General features: G+C 48.3%; 1 protein-coding gene across 3 annotated transcripts in view; it reads right to left on the minus strand.

The window, feature by feature from the left end:
• The window catches only part of AMN (amnion associated transmembrane protein), a 57,444-nt gene that overhangs the window by 11,849 nt on the left and 32,667 nt on the right, over positions 1–12,928 (minus strand). For all 3 annotated transcript variants that reach the window (XM_067555023.1, XM_067555022.1, XM_067555021.1), the window contains 4 exons: positions 9,297–9,384; positions 7,107–7,342; positions 2,297–2,434; positions 1,940–2,048 (listed from right to left, as the gene is read on the minus strand). In XM_067555023.1, the coding sequence (XP_067411124.1) occupies positions 1,940–2,048; positions 2,297–2,434; positions 7,107–7,342; positions 9,297–9,384 (571 nt within the window). The remainder of the gene's footprint in view (positions 1–1,939; positions 2,049–2,296; positions 2,435–7,106; positions 7,343–9,296; positions 9,385–12,928) is intronic.

Consider the following 12,928-nt stretch of genomic DNA (forward strand, 5'->3'; position numbering starts at 1 on the left):
TGAGAGTTCATCAATGCTTGTAAATGCTTTGAGCTCGTTGGATAGAAAGCACCAGGGAAAGGCACAATTAAGTTCCCCGAATCAATTGGCACCACATTAGTTAATCTAAATATTTTTCTTGAAAAGCATAAGTAAAAGTTCCTGGAAATATGAAGTTCCATTCATTGCTTTCAAAGACTTTGCTGGTATGAACAGGTTTGAAAACCATATGCTGCAGCCCTAATGAGCTTGGCATGATAGTAATTATGTCTGTGTATGAAAAACTCTTGTTCATCTTCCAGGTAGATAAGCAGACAGGCACCCATACGTAGAGAAATTCTGCCAATCTGCTGGGTATATTTTCATTTTCAACAGGTGATAAAGATGACATTTATTGGAACAAGAAAGCATGTTTCCTTGTGTATTTTCCATTAGTGACATCCCTGATGCAACACTGAATGTAGTCTTACTGGCCTGCGCTAACAGGAACGGATTGAACTAGCATGATGACTTGTGACACCCTGACAGGCTAAAGCAGGAGTAGGGCTTGTAAAAAATGGACAAAGCCAAGATAGACTGCAGAAAGGGATGATAACGATTCAGAGAGATATAAATATAACTCAGCGCTCTGCGTAACTCAGGCTCCAGAGATAAGCATTTGAGGCATAGTGCAGGGTAAGAAGAGGTGGCAGGGTTGATCTGAACCCATTGCTAGAAGATCTTCACACTGACTTCCTTGGACAAGTCCCTAATGCAAACGTTTAAGCATCTGAGCAAAAGCAGCCTGATTTTCAGAGGTACCGAACGCCCTCTCCCGAAGCTCCTACTGAAGTCAGCCCCCATGCCTCAGTTTCCCAATCTGTAAAATGTGGATAATAAATAGCTACCAACCGCAAAGGGGCTGTCTGATGAATAGTTAATATTTGTGTCATGCGTTTAAGATATGATGGCACTAGAGGAAGCACTGAGTATTGTTTCCTATAATAAACCCGTGAGCTTGGCTCCCCATCCTGCAAATTGTTCCAGGTGAACCCTGTATAAAGCTCCAGTGAGGAGCTCTGTCTGGATGGGGATCAGGGCTTTAACTCTAAAATCCTTTTCCTGTTTCTTTCAATCTCACTTCAGCAGGAGGTAGAGGTGCCCCCTAGTGCAGGAACAAGAAGAAAGTTGAATGCAGAATCAGACAGTTCAGGGGTTTGTTCAGTCAATGAATCCTTTTTACTTACTCATCACACATTGCCACTAGAGCCAAAAAAGTGTTGGCTAAACCAGAAACAAGGAAAAAAAGGGCAGCTCAAACACATGGGGTTTAAATTCTGGCAGGAATTTGGACAATCTAAACCTCAGAGGAACCAAATTCTGTCCCCACCGATGTGCTATTGGAAGCTGTCATGTTTCGAGCTCGTCAGTATAACATACTGTACTACTGGGGGAGGATAGGTAGCATAGAATAGTATGTAAAAGACCTTTCTCTAGATGCCACCATGCTGATATGGGGGGATGATCAAAACCTCTCAGACAAAAAGCAGAGGGGCTCAGCGAGCAGAATATGGGTGATGCCTCATCTGCAAAAAGTCCAGCCAAAGGGAGTTTAGAATCCACTCAGTTAACAGGTTTCCCACTGATTTCACTGGACTTTAGATCAGGCCCTAAATTATTAAGCCTGAGTCTTGATACTTGCAGAGTTACCAGCATTTTTAATATTTTTAATACAAGCTCAAGCCTCCAAGGTTCTGTCCAAAAGCTCTGACCTTCCCATCCCACAGGCCCAGTACCAGTAAAACGGCAGGACAAGCAGTCAGTCCATTTTTGGCATTCCCAAAGAGCACACTACAAGATTTAACTCCAGAGGGGCATTCAAGGCCTAGTGGTAAGGAAATGGATACAATAAGGTTATGCCAGGAGGCCAGGCACACCGTCCATGCCTGCTTACAAGAATCAATCCCCATTCTGCACTCACCACATATTTCACAGCAGTGTCCCACTAGCTGCAAGGGGCCCTTGCACACAAGCGCTGGGCAGCGAGTCCCAGAATCCCCGAGCAAGGCAGCACAGATCTGTCGATGTTCCTTAAATGAAAACAGGAGGTCAATTTTTCTGACCCACCCTTGGCGGGAGAGCTGCTCCTGCTCTACTTTTCTGTTCCGTTTTGCAAACACCAGCGAGATTGCACCGCCCTGTCTGAGCATGGTGCTGGGATGTTCCCTGACTTCCTGTCTTCATCCTGGGGACACAAACAGCCCACCCAGGAGTCGTGATGGATCAGAGCTGAAAGATCCCCGAGAACAGTTTGTTAAATTCCAGTGGAAGAACTCACCCCAGCATTTCCACAGTCACAGCCCGATTTGTCCGGACACCTGGCGTTCGTCACCTGGAAGGTCCCATTGCCGTGGAACTGCAGCTTGGCCGAGCTGCTCTGCATGTACTCAGCTAAGGCTGCATCACTGGTGAACTTCTAGTTCCCAACCCAGGAAGATTAAAAAATAGATCAACATTTCTTATTGGCTGAGACTATGGAGTGCAAGATCTGGCAGCTCGGCAGGCAAGCAGCAAGACTGTTGCAGCCTTGTCAACAGAGCGGTCACTTAGACTACCTGCCTGCCCTCAAGGGTGGAAGAACTGGGACTCAGGATATCCCCTTCAAGGTGAGCTGGCAAGGGAAAATAATGGGGTCATGCCCATCTCCCTACAAGAGGCCTGAAAGGCTTTTCCACACTAAAAAAACCCCAGTAAAAAACAGCAACATGGGTTGGGTTTTTTGTTTGTTTGTTTCTTTCTTTTTAAGCTGAGAATTACCAAGACTCTCTGGGCTGCTTTTCCCTCTTTCTGCTGCAGCTCTGCTTAGAGGAGCAGAGAACCAGACTGAAGATCTGTCAGCTGCAACAGCAGGGATAGGGAATCTTCCTTTTAATACTGATGCTGCTGACTTGGGCGTGAATGGGAGTTTTGCCACTGGTGTGGGTGGGAGCAGGCTGGTGGGTCCATGTCTAGGGTCCTGTTAACACAGGGCTGGGAACCAAGTTAAGCTATTCCATGTGAGCTCAGTTTGAACACTTTCAGCGACTCTGCTGGCCAACACGGTGTGGCCCCCCAGTCCGGACGAGGCCAAACCAAGAGACCATCTAGAATATTGTTGTAAAAAACCCACCCTTTGGTATCCCATCCACACAGAGCTGCCAACCAATGAGAGACCAACTTCTCAGCCCCTCTCTCAGGCCCTCGCAGCTCGTTGCAAACTTGAATGCCTGACGCTTCCTCATTCTGAGTGAACAAGACTGCTGGGCCCCGTCACACTGCGAAGATTTGGGCTGGAAGGTCACTGAGGGACAGTAAAGGTGAACGCCACTATGTCATTTCTATAACGGCGCTTCCCTGGCTCTGGCCTGAGCTTTCCCACACCCTGCGCTCTGGGATACAGGGACTAGAGCTGGCTTCACACAAAGCCCAGGTATGATGCAAACCCCCTTGACGCTGGAAAGTTTGGATCCAGCCCCACACTCAGAACCCTGAGCAGCGCACGTGGAAGTGCTGGACCGGATGACACATGCTGTGTGGGGCAGGGACTGTCTTTTCATTACGTGTCTGTGTAACACCGAGTACAGTGAGGACGAGGGGCTCCTGGGCACTCGCACAGCACAAATAATAACAACCACTGAGACGTCCGGCTGCGTATCCTGCTTCGGGGCATAGCCAGCGCCCGCTGCTTCAGAGACCGCCGTTTAACTCCTCAGCCCATCAGGGCCAGGAGCGCTGCAGCAGCCCTATGCTTAGTTCCTGGGCAGAGACACAGGGCAGGCTCTGAATGTCTCCGCAAGCACTCGCCAACCGACTCAAGAGTGGCACTGGGCCGGGGCTGGAAGGTGACAGCCATGACATATATCTCAGGGATGTGGAGGGCTTCCAAGAGGAAAAAGGAACTACAAGGCTGTGCCTTTAATGCAGGGGCACATCGCCTCCGAATATTCCCTCTACCAGCACCATCATCCTCTGAAGTCTCAATAAAATCCTTATTTCCAACAAAGCTAGAGGTCCTGCTGTGTGCAAACCTGCGTGAGCCACAGGACACGGCACAGCCACAGAGCACAGCGAGAGCAGATGTGAGTCTAGGAATGGAGCAGCAAGGGAAGCAGAGGGCACTGGTTATGGACGGATTTATCTGGGTTTCGACAAGTAACTAGAAGGGGCCTCGCCCGAGCGCTAGTGCCCTGAGCAGCTATTTAAAAACAACAAATAGAAAAAACCAGAAGCAAGCTCACAATAGCTGGCAGTAGCCGAGGAGAAATGAGTATCTTCTTCCCAAGAGCCTGGCCCTCAAGATCACACCGATCAAGCTACTACAGGTCAAAACAACACAGACAATGGTTTCCAGGCCAGTTCAGCTGGGTGTCATGTATTTTCCATCATAGAATCATAAAATCATAAAATCACAGAAGATTAGGGTTGGAAGGGACCTCAGGATGTCATCTAGTCCAACCCCAGGTCCTTTTCTACAGAACTGCTGCCTAGCCAGTCGGTCCCCAACCTGCAGCAGTGCATGGGATTCTTCTGTCCCAAATGCAGGACTCTGCACTTCTCCTTGTTGAACCTCATCAGATTTCTTTTGGCCCAATTCTCCAGTTTGTCTAGGTCACTCTGTGACCTCCAGCGTATCTACCACTCCTCCTTAGTGTCATCTGCAAACTTGCTGAGGGTGCAATCCACCCCATCCATCCTCCAGATCATTAATGAAGATGTTGAACAAAACCGGCCCCAGGACTGACCCCTGGGGCACTCCGCTTGTTACCAACTGCCAACTAGACATCAAGCCATTGATCACTACCCGTTGAGCCCGATGATCTAGCCAGCTTTCTATCCACCTTGTAATCCAATCGTCCAACCCATACTTCTGTAACTTGCTAGCAAGAATACTGTGGGAGATCATATCAAAAGCTTTGCTAAAGTCAAGGTATATCACGTCCATTGTTTTCCCCACATCCATAGAGCCAGTCATCTAATCATAGAAGGGCAATCTGGTTGGCATGACTTGCCCTTGGTGAATCCATGCTGACTGTTCCTGATCACCTTCCTCTCCTCCAAGTTCTTCAAAATGGATTCCTTGAGGACCTGCTTCATGATTTTTCTGGTAAGGCTGCTGTTCCCCGGATCCTCCTCCTTCCCTTTTTAAATGATGGGCACTATATTTGCCTTTTTTCAATAGTATGGTACCACCCCCAATTGCCATGGGTTTTCAAAGAAAATGGCCAATGGCTCTGCAATCACATCAGCCAACTCCCTCAGCCAACTCAGATGCATTGTATCCGGCCCCATGAACTTGTGCATGTCCAGCCTTTCTAAATAGTCCTGAACCTGTTCTTTCACCACTGAGGGCTGCTCACCTCCTCCCCACATTGTGCTGCCCAGTGCAGGGGTCTGGAAGCTGACCTAGTCTGTGAAGAGAGAGGCAAAAAGAGCATTGACTACACTTCAGCTTTTTCCACATCATCTGTCACTAGGTTGCCTCCTCCATTCAATAAGGGGCCCACAATTTCCCTGACCTTCTTGTTGCTAACATACCTGTAGAAACCCTTCTTGTTACCCTTCACCTCCCTTGCTAGCTGCAACTCCAGTTGTGCGTTGGCCTTCCTGATTTCACTCTTGCATGCTTGAGCAGTATTTTTATACTCCTACCTAGTCATCTGACCAAGCTTCCACTTCTTGTAAGCTTCCTTTTTGTATTTAAGCTCACTGAAGCTCATTTAACTCCCACAGAGAGGGAGGATGGTGCAGTGGTTAGAGCACTCATCTAGAACCCAGGAGACCTGCATTCAATTCCCTGCTCTGCCACAGACTTCCCATATGACCTTGGACAAGTCACTTAGCCTCTGGTGCCTCAGTTCCTTGTCTGCTAAGAGCTCTTCCCCACTCCCAGCGGTGTTGTGACACTTGTTTACAGCGGTCATGGAAGCCAGACACATAGATTATCTGCAGTAGAGCGGGACCTGTGGTACAAAGTCTGGTTCCTAATTCCCAGTGGTCAGAACTCCCTGGATCTTGGTTTGTCCCATTACCAAGTTAGAAGTCAGCTGCAAAATTTGGATCCAAACAGCTCCCAACTTTGGATCTGGGGTTCATGCCCATTTAACCATCTGATGTGGTTAAAGGAATTAGCTGAGCCTGGGAGGGGGAGAGGGGACCAGTCTCAAAAAACTACTTTGACATTTTGTGACATTGACAATTTTTATTTAAAAAGAAAAGCTGAGGCCAAACTTTCAGAAGGGTCTCATGATTCTGGGCATCTTTGGGAGGCACCTCAAAGGGGGTTGATCATCAAAGGATGGGGGCTCAGCACTGTGTGACAATCAGACCCCTGGAATGTGTCTCAGGTTGAGCGCCCGAAGTCATGGGTCACTTTGGAAAGTCTAGGCCTGATTTCAAGCCCGTGGATTCAAATGAACAAGCTATTTGAGGACCAGACTCCTTTCAAACAGAGCTTTCCCAGCCTGCAAGCCTTCATTTGCACTGGAACTCAGCCTGCACTTTCCCCTGGTTCTTCGGGGACACAGCTTTTGAAAGCAGAACTGTCACTTCTCTCCTTCTTTTGATTTAGACCTAGTCAGGCCCTATTTTACCCTAGCAGCCTCCAAAATAGCATGCAGTAATGGACAGCAACAAGACAAGTGGACAGAGGAGATCAACCCCCCAAAACAGTATGAAGGCCCTCCCCCCCACACACCACCATATATTTTTCTCTGGCAGATGCCTGAAAGTGTCTGTCTCTTATTTACACTTCAACAACGCTTGAATGGCTTGTCATGTCAAGAAAGTCTCACGGAATTCACTGGAGTTGAAAATTGCTTTTGCATGCCCCAGACGGGGCAGTCAGTGCCTGACTCCTTGTGCGTTTGCATGCATCAGTGAGATATTTTGCACGTGCACGAGCCAAACCTGGGCTCAGGACTGTGGAACATTTTGGAAATCTGGGCCCAGAGGGCACACTAACCTTAACAAGCTGCTGTAACTGAGTCGTACTAACCCGCACAGCAAGTGTCACTGCACTTTCTGTTCTCATGACCTATTTTGTGGGCGCTGTAGTGGAGGTGGTGAAGTGTGATAGCATTTTGGTTTGTCTCTCAAATGTTCCACTTTACCTGTCCCATTATAGAGATGCTTCGGAGATGAATCATTCGCTCAGATGAGTCGATGTTTACTCGGAAGGAGGTTTCAGGCTGAAAGATAACATCATCGTATCGGCATGGGACGCGTTCTTCATCCACGGTGAAGATGTAGTTGCCTTGTTCCAGGTCCGCCAAGGAGGTCGCAGCATGCCATAGTGCAGGGTCATGCCATTTATACTTCTCAGCATCAATGAATGTGATGTCTGAACCTGGGAAGAAAGACAAGGGGTAAGGTGAGAGCTGGACTGATATATTTCTTTCAATTCTCTCATAGAGCTAAATAGGATTAAAGTGACGGCGCTAATAGCATATAACAGGAGTTAAAAATCTACGCTCTGCTCATCCTCCCCAGGATAACAGCAGCAGCCACTACCTGGACACTTGTCAATGCTTTGCAAAGCCAGATCGGTGGTGTCCGTAGTCAGGACTCCTGTATTCCAGGATTCTAAGGCTACAGAGTTTCCCACGGAATCCACCTCTTGTATCAGAATGGTGCTTCGGAATCTCAGCTTGCTTTTTAAGTTTTGTTTCTAGCTTTCAAGGTTGTGAAGAAAACCTTGAAAGGATTCAATGATTGCAACAGGCGCAATAATGTCTGTCTGAGTCTGCAGACAGCCTGAAACAAGAGCTCTTGTGTGACCTGCCCCATTAATCTCAGTGGGTTAATGCTGAAATCTGAAGATAGAAACTGAAATGAAATTAATTATTTCAAGGCTGATCATTTTTAGTAGTAACACCAGGCAAGTGTGCTTACCACACAATCCCAAACTGCCTCCCACATTTCCCTAGCTGAATTTAATATCCAAACAAATTACGCAGGGGCTACTTACTGTCTGGTTTTGATCCTTGTATTTAGTGCATTAAAAACAAATTTTATTCTAAGTGACGCTATCACCAAATTTCCAGTTAGCTTCAGTGAAGTGCCCCAGCATCCAGGAACCATGCTCTAGAATTTATGGCTAGCTCAAAATGGAGATTAAGCGGCAAGAAGCTAAAAAATTGCAGCTGCACTTGCCCTGTTAACATTACCCTTGAGACTGCTGGTAGTGGCTCTGCATGAGCCAAAAACTGAAATCCCTCCTTTACATTTCCACAGAGAAACCTCTCAGTGAAGTTAATGAGTATGTAATTTGAATCTGTTTGCCTTTGGTCCCTGTGCACTGCACCCATAAGTCTAGAAAAGTTGCAGTGGGCAGAGACCCTGGCCATTGTGGTCTCAGAGTCGCTACAGCCCATCGCAGTGCAGACACAGTGTGCTCTCTCATGGCGGCTCATTGATTGTTTTCCTGACTCTAAAGTAAAAGACACTTTAGACTGAAAGTGATTTCTGGCCATTAAGTATGAAAAAAACTCATATGGGACTTGGCCTCAGTGCGAACTGAGTAAGAACTGTAGGATCCGGTCACATGTTAACAGCCACTCCTAAAACAGAACCTGCTTAACAGCCTGCAGACACCTGGCATGTGAATTTGAGATGAGAGATGGAGGAGGAGCTGATACTTTACTACTGAAATGCATTTGCACAAACAGCTATCTTCCCGCCAGTCTGAGTGGCTCAGCTCATTAGAGCAATGAGGGTCAGGTGTATATTCACAGCCAACCTGTATTTTAAAAGTCCAAGAGTGTTGTGAATGGGGACTTTGATTTATGGGGCTCATGTTTAACAAACAGGATGAAAATGCAGGCAACATCCCCCCCCCACCTCTTTTTTTAAGCCTTCCTGTCAAAGTCTTCCTGGGGCCTTTGTTAGAAGGCAGGTGATCTGATGAAAAAGGTTTGACATGGCCCTTGTCTGCACTACCACTTACTTTGGTATAACTTATGTTGTTCAGGGGTGTGAATAAGCCCCACTCCTGAGAGATGTAAATTACACGGACCAAAAGGCTGGTGTGGACAGCACTATGTCGGGGGGGAGAGCTTCTCCCATTGGCATAGAGCATCTTCACCAGATGTGCTATGGCAGCACAGCTGCATCGGTGAGGCTGCACTGCTGTAACGCTTCTCCTGTAGCCTAGCCCATGGAGAAGGGCACGGGGGGAAAGGCAGATATTACAAAAGACTTATTTATTTCATTGTATTTCAAGTTGGCAGAATTAAAGCCCACACAGAAGTCTTTGTGTTGCATTTACAAGACTAATCGACAGCTGACTGGGCACACGATACCTGTGTCACAGCCTGGATCCCAGCTGCCATCAAAAGCTGCAAATCCTGCACCAGGCGCCATAATGAACTCTCCATTCAATGGAAGGTACTAAACAAAGAGATTCAAAGGGTTACTGCTCAATCTTGCTCCCAGCCAGACATGCTTATGATCAAATAATAATGCTAATTCTTCCAAGAGCTATGAAACCTGCCATTGCCTACGTGTTCTGCAAACATGAAGCAGGTGCAGTCCACACCCACACCGAGCGCCCAGGGCAGTAGGGAAGTGCCAGCATCTCCATTTTACACGTGGAGACGCTACGCTATGGAGAGAGGCGTTAGTTTATCCTGCAATAACAGCGAAGCAGGAAAAGTGAATGCAGAAGAGAAGCAAGATGTAGGGCAAGCAAAAAGCCTCCACAACTTCATAAATTGTCTCTACCTTGTACAAAGCTGCACCATTCTTCCCCCTTTGTCTCTGTGTGACTGGGGAATACTGGCTCTGCTGCGTGAAGGGACCATTCCTTGGTTGCACAGTCTCTCAGACGCTAGGCACTATGAGGTGGGTGGGGCTGGCTGCACGGCATGCCTAGCCAATAGCTGCCGGTGGGCCTGGTCTCCCGAAGCACTGAGCAGCCTCATTGCTCACTGGAGACCTTTGGGCTCGAGGGGGCTTGTGTGGGGTTTTTCACAACCAGGCCATGGTGTGTGTATTATTCTAGCTGTTGCACTAGGCCCTACAATTCCTCCCCATTCTGCACCGGGTTTTTGTGATCCCTTCCCTTCCCCAGCTCGGGCCTTGTCTATACGCAGAAGTAGCTTGGGCTCAGCTGTCACTGGCCTGCTGTCCGAAGAGCAGTGTTTGCACTGACTGAGCTAGTCAAGGCTTACCCCTCCTTGTACTGGCTTCACTTTCTGTGGGCGGGCACCAGCAAAGCCAGCTACATCCTGACGCCGCCCCACAGCGAACGATCTGCTCAGGGGCCTCACTCATGGCACGGCCTCGGTGGGTTTCCTCTTCCCTCTCAGGCCTGAGTCAGTAGGTGTGCTCTGAGCATGCCTTCGCCCCACAAAAGGTGGTGAGGACCGAGCTGGTCAGGAATTGTTTGGGGGGTGCTTACGGAGGGTGTGGAGCGACACCTTTGAATCCCTGCTCTGCCCGATTGAGAGCAGGGACTTGACCCCACGTCTCTGGGGTGGGTCTCTCTCAATTGCTCCTGTTGAACCTGTTCCCCTTTGCATAAAGAATTAAAAGTTTCTTGGTGCAGGGACTCGACCTCAACTCGCCCCCCCCTTCCAGGGGAGCGCCCTGAGCCCTGGGCAAGAGTCGGTCTCTCACTCTGTGTGCGTGTCTCTCTCACCCCCTGACTATTTTATTATTTACACAAAGTTAAATAGGTTCAAGAGGAGGGACTGAGAGACACCAGGCAGAAGTAGGCACCCTCCTCCAGCTTGTCAATCCACTGCCTGAGGTCCCGATCAATGGGAGATAGGCACCTCAGTCCCTTTGCAAATCTAGGCCTTTAGCCCCACCCTTTCCTTTGCATTTCACATCGGTCTAGCTTTGGCAATTCCCCATTCAGCTTGCTGGCTTCTGAGAATCCCTTTCTTAGATGCCTGTCCCTCCCCATTCATTGTATGGGGAGCCTGCGCACCTAACCCTGGGCTGTGGGTTCCATTGACAGCAGGATGTCTAGGCGTTCGGCATTGCAACACCTACATACCTTTTTGATCCTAGCCCCAAGCACTGGTGCAACTACTCTCATAACCAGCCCACGATGGCTGAGTCGAGGACGCTCCTTAGTGCAGCCAAGGCTTGACAGATTAGTAAACAACAGCCAAGTGATTCATTCAGAACCCATCATTTATTCCAAAAAGTCACCTCATTTTCCATTCATGAATTGCCCATGAACAAGTTGGGATTTTCCCCAGTGTATCTGATCTTCTAAGAAGTGGCGAATTTCCGGTGCTCCTGCTCGTGCAAAGGGCTGTGAAATGTGAGGTCCCTGAATCCTCTGCAATATTCACTTACAATCCATAGTTGCACTGCACTTTTCTGCCCAACATCTCATGTGCCACAAATGTTCAGGGCAAAAATGACACTACCGCAACATTTAACTGTTTGTACTTTGCAGTGTTTGCCCTGCTCCAGGAAACCCCGCAGCTCTCTGTGAGTAGCTGGTGCATTTCTTACACTCAAGGAAGCCCTGCAAGAACTCAAGCCGCTGCGTCAAGATCAACAGTCAGCTGCATCCATTCTGCTCCACACAGGATTTGGAAAGATCAGGGTTGAAATGCTCTGGCTACTGTATATAATGTATGTCCTCCAGGAGTTTGTGTGTGGGTGTGCAAAGGCTGGCCTAGCGACCAACTGAGACCACAACCCCTTCTTCTCATGGGGATTCAAGATGGGGGTCTTCAGCCCCTGGGCTGGCACAGCCTGCAGATGCTATGGAGGCAGCATGTCCCATGCTCCTGGGAGGGAGGGTAGCACTTTACAGAACTCTAGCGACACCCCTGGCCATACAGGCTAAAAACACAGGCTGGAATTTTCAAAGCCAGAGGAGGGAGGCAGACACATCCCAGGCAGTTGGGATTCTGCAGAAACTGACAGAGAAGCATTGGTGCATTGGGCAATCATTTACCACCTCAGTATGATGCTTACGAAGTCTAGACAGGATCAGTGCCGGCAGTGATGTAAACCCTAGACCTGACTTTAAATGGAAATACAGGAGCTGGTCAAAGGAGTCATGTGTTCTGCAAAACGCTGAAGTGAAGCACAAAGAGACACTTTTCTTCCTTGTATGGTCCCATTAAGCATCCTAGCAGCAATCTCTGATGATGGGCACTCACATTGCCAACGTCAGAAGCCAGGGCCTCAATCCTAAAAACACACGTGCTTAACATGAACTGTGAAGTGTCCCACTGACATCACCGGCGCGACGCACAGACTTCAAGGAAAGCACATGCACAAGTCTTTGCAGGCCTGGGGCCTAAGCCAGTTCTCCCTTACGCGGCCTCTGTCAGAAGGCAGCTCAGAAATGCGTCAGTCAGACCATGGGACGAACCATTCGCCAGAGCTTACAGAGAGGACAGAATGGGAGTTTCCATTTGGAAAACCATTTTCTACACGGTGGGGTTTGGTATAGAAATTGCATATTGACCAGGCCACTTCCCAGATCTATTTTGGACTGAGCAATGACATGTGCTAAAGGACTGGTGCCAATAAACTGGTGATTTCATCTGATTCTGCCCTCTGTTCCTGCCAACGAGCACTCAGGGGCCAGAGCTACACTGAGAGCCAGAGTCCCCTTCGTGTTTTTACTTCTAGGATATTGTTAAAAAACTTATTTTTCTGGTCTCTGTTACAAAATGTAATGACTAGAGCCCTGCAAATCTGCGTGTATCCACTTTGTAGCCGCAGCTATCTGCATCTGCTTTTTGTGGTTCACAGCTTGGATGCGGATACAAATTGTATATCTGTGCAGGGCTCTAGTAATGACAACTGACGTGTTTCCAGGAATTTGGAAAAATCTCATTTACAAGCGGTTTTGGGGCCGTGTGTAGGGATTTAGATACACCGCGGTAACCTGAGTATTGCAGCACAGCGCTAGTGCATGAGCACCAGGAAGGCAATCCCACTAGAAATCGTT

This window comes from Emydura macquarii, unplaced genomic scaffold, assembly GCF_026122565.2.
Source record: "Emydura macquarii macquarii isolate MOO-44397 ecotype Brisbane River unplaced genomic scaffold, CSIRO-AGI_Emac_v2 contig_1551, whole genome shotgun sequence".
NCBI lineage: Eukaryota > Metazoa > Chordata > Testudines > Chelidae > Emydura > Emydura macquarii.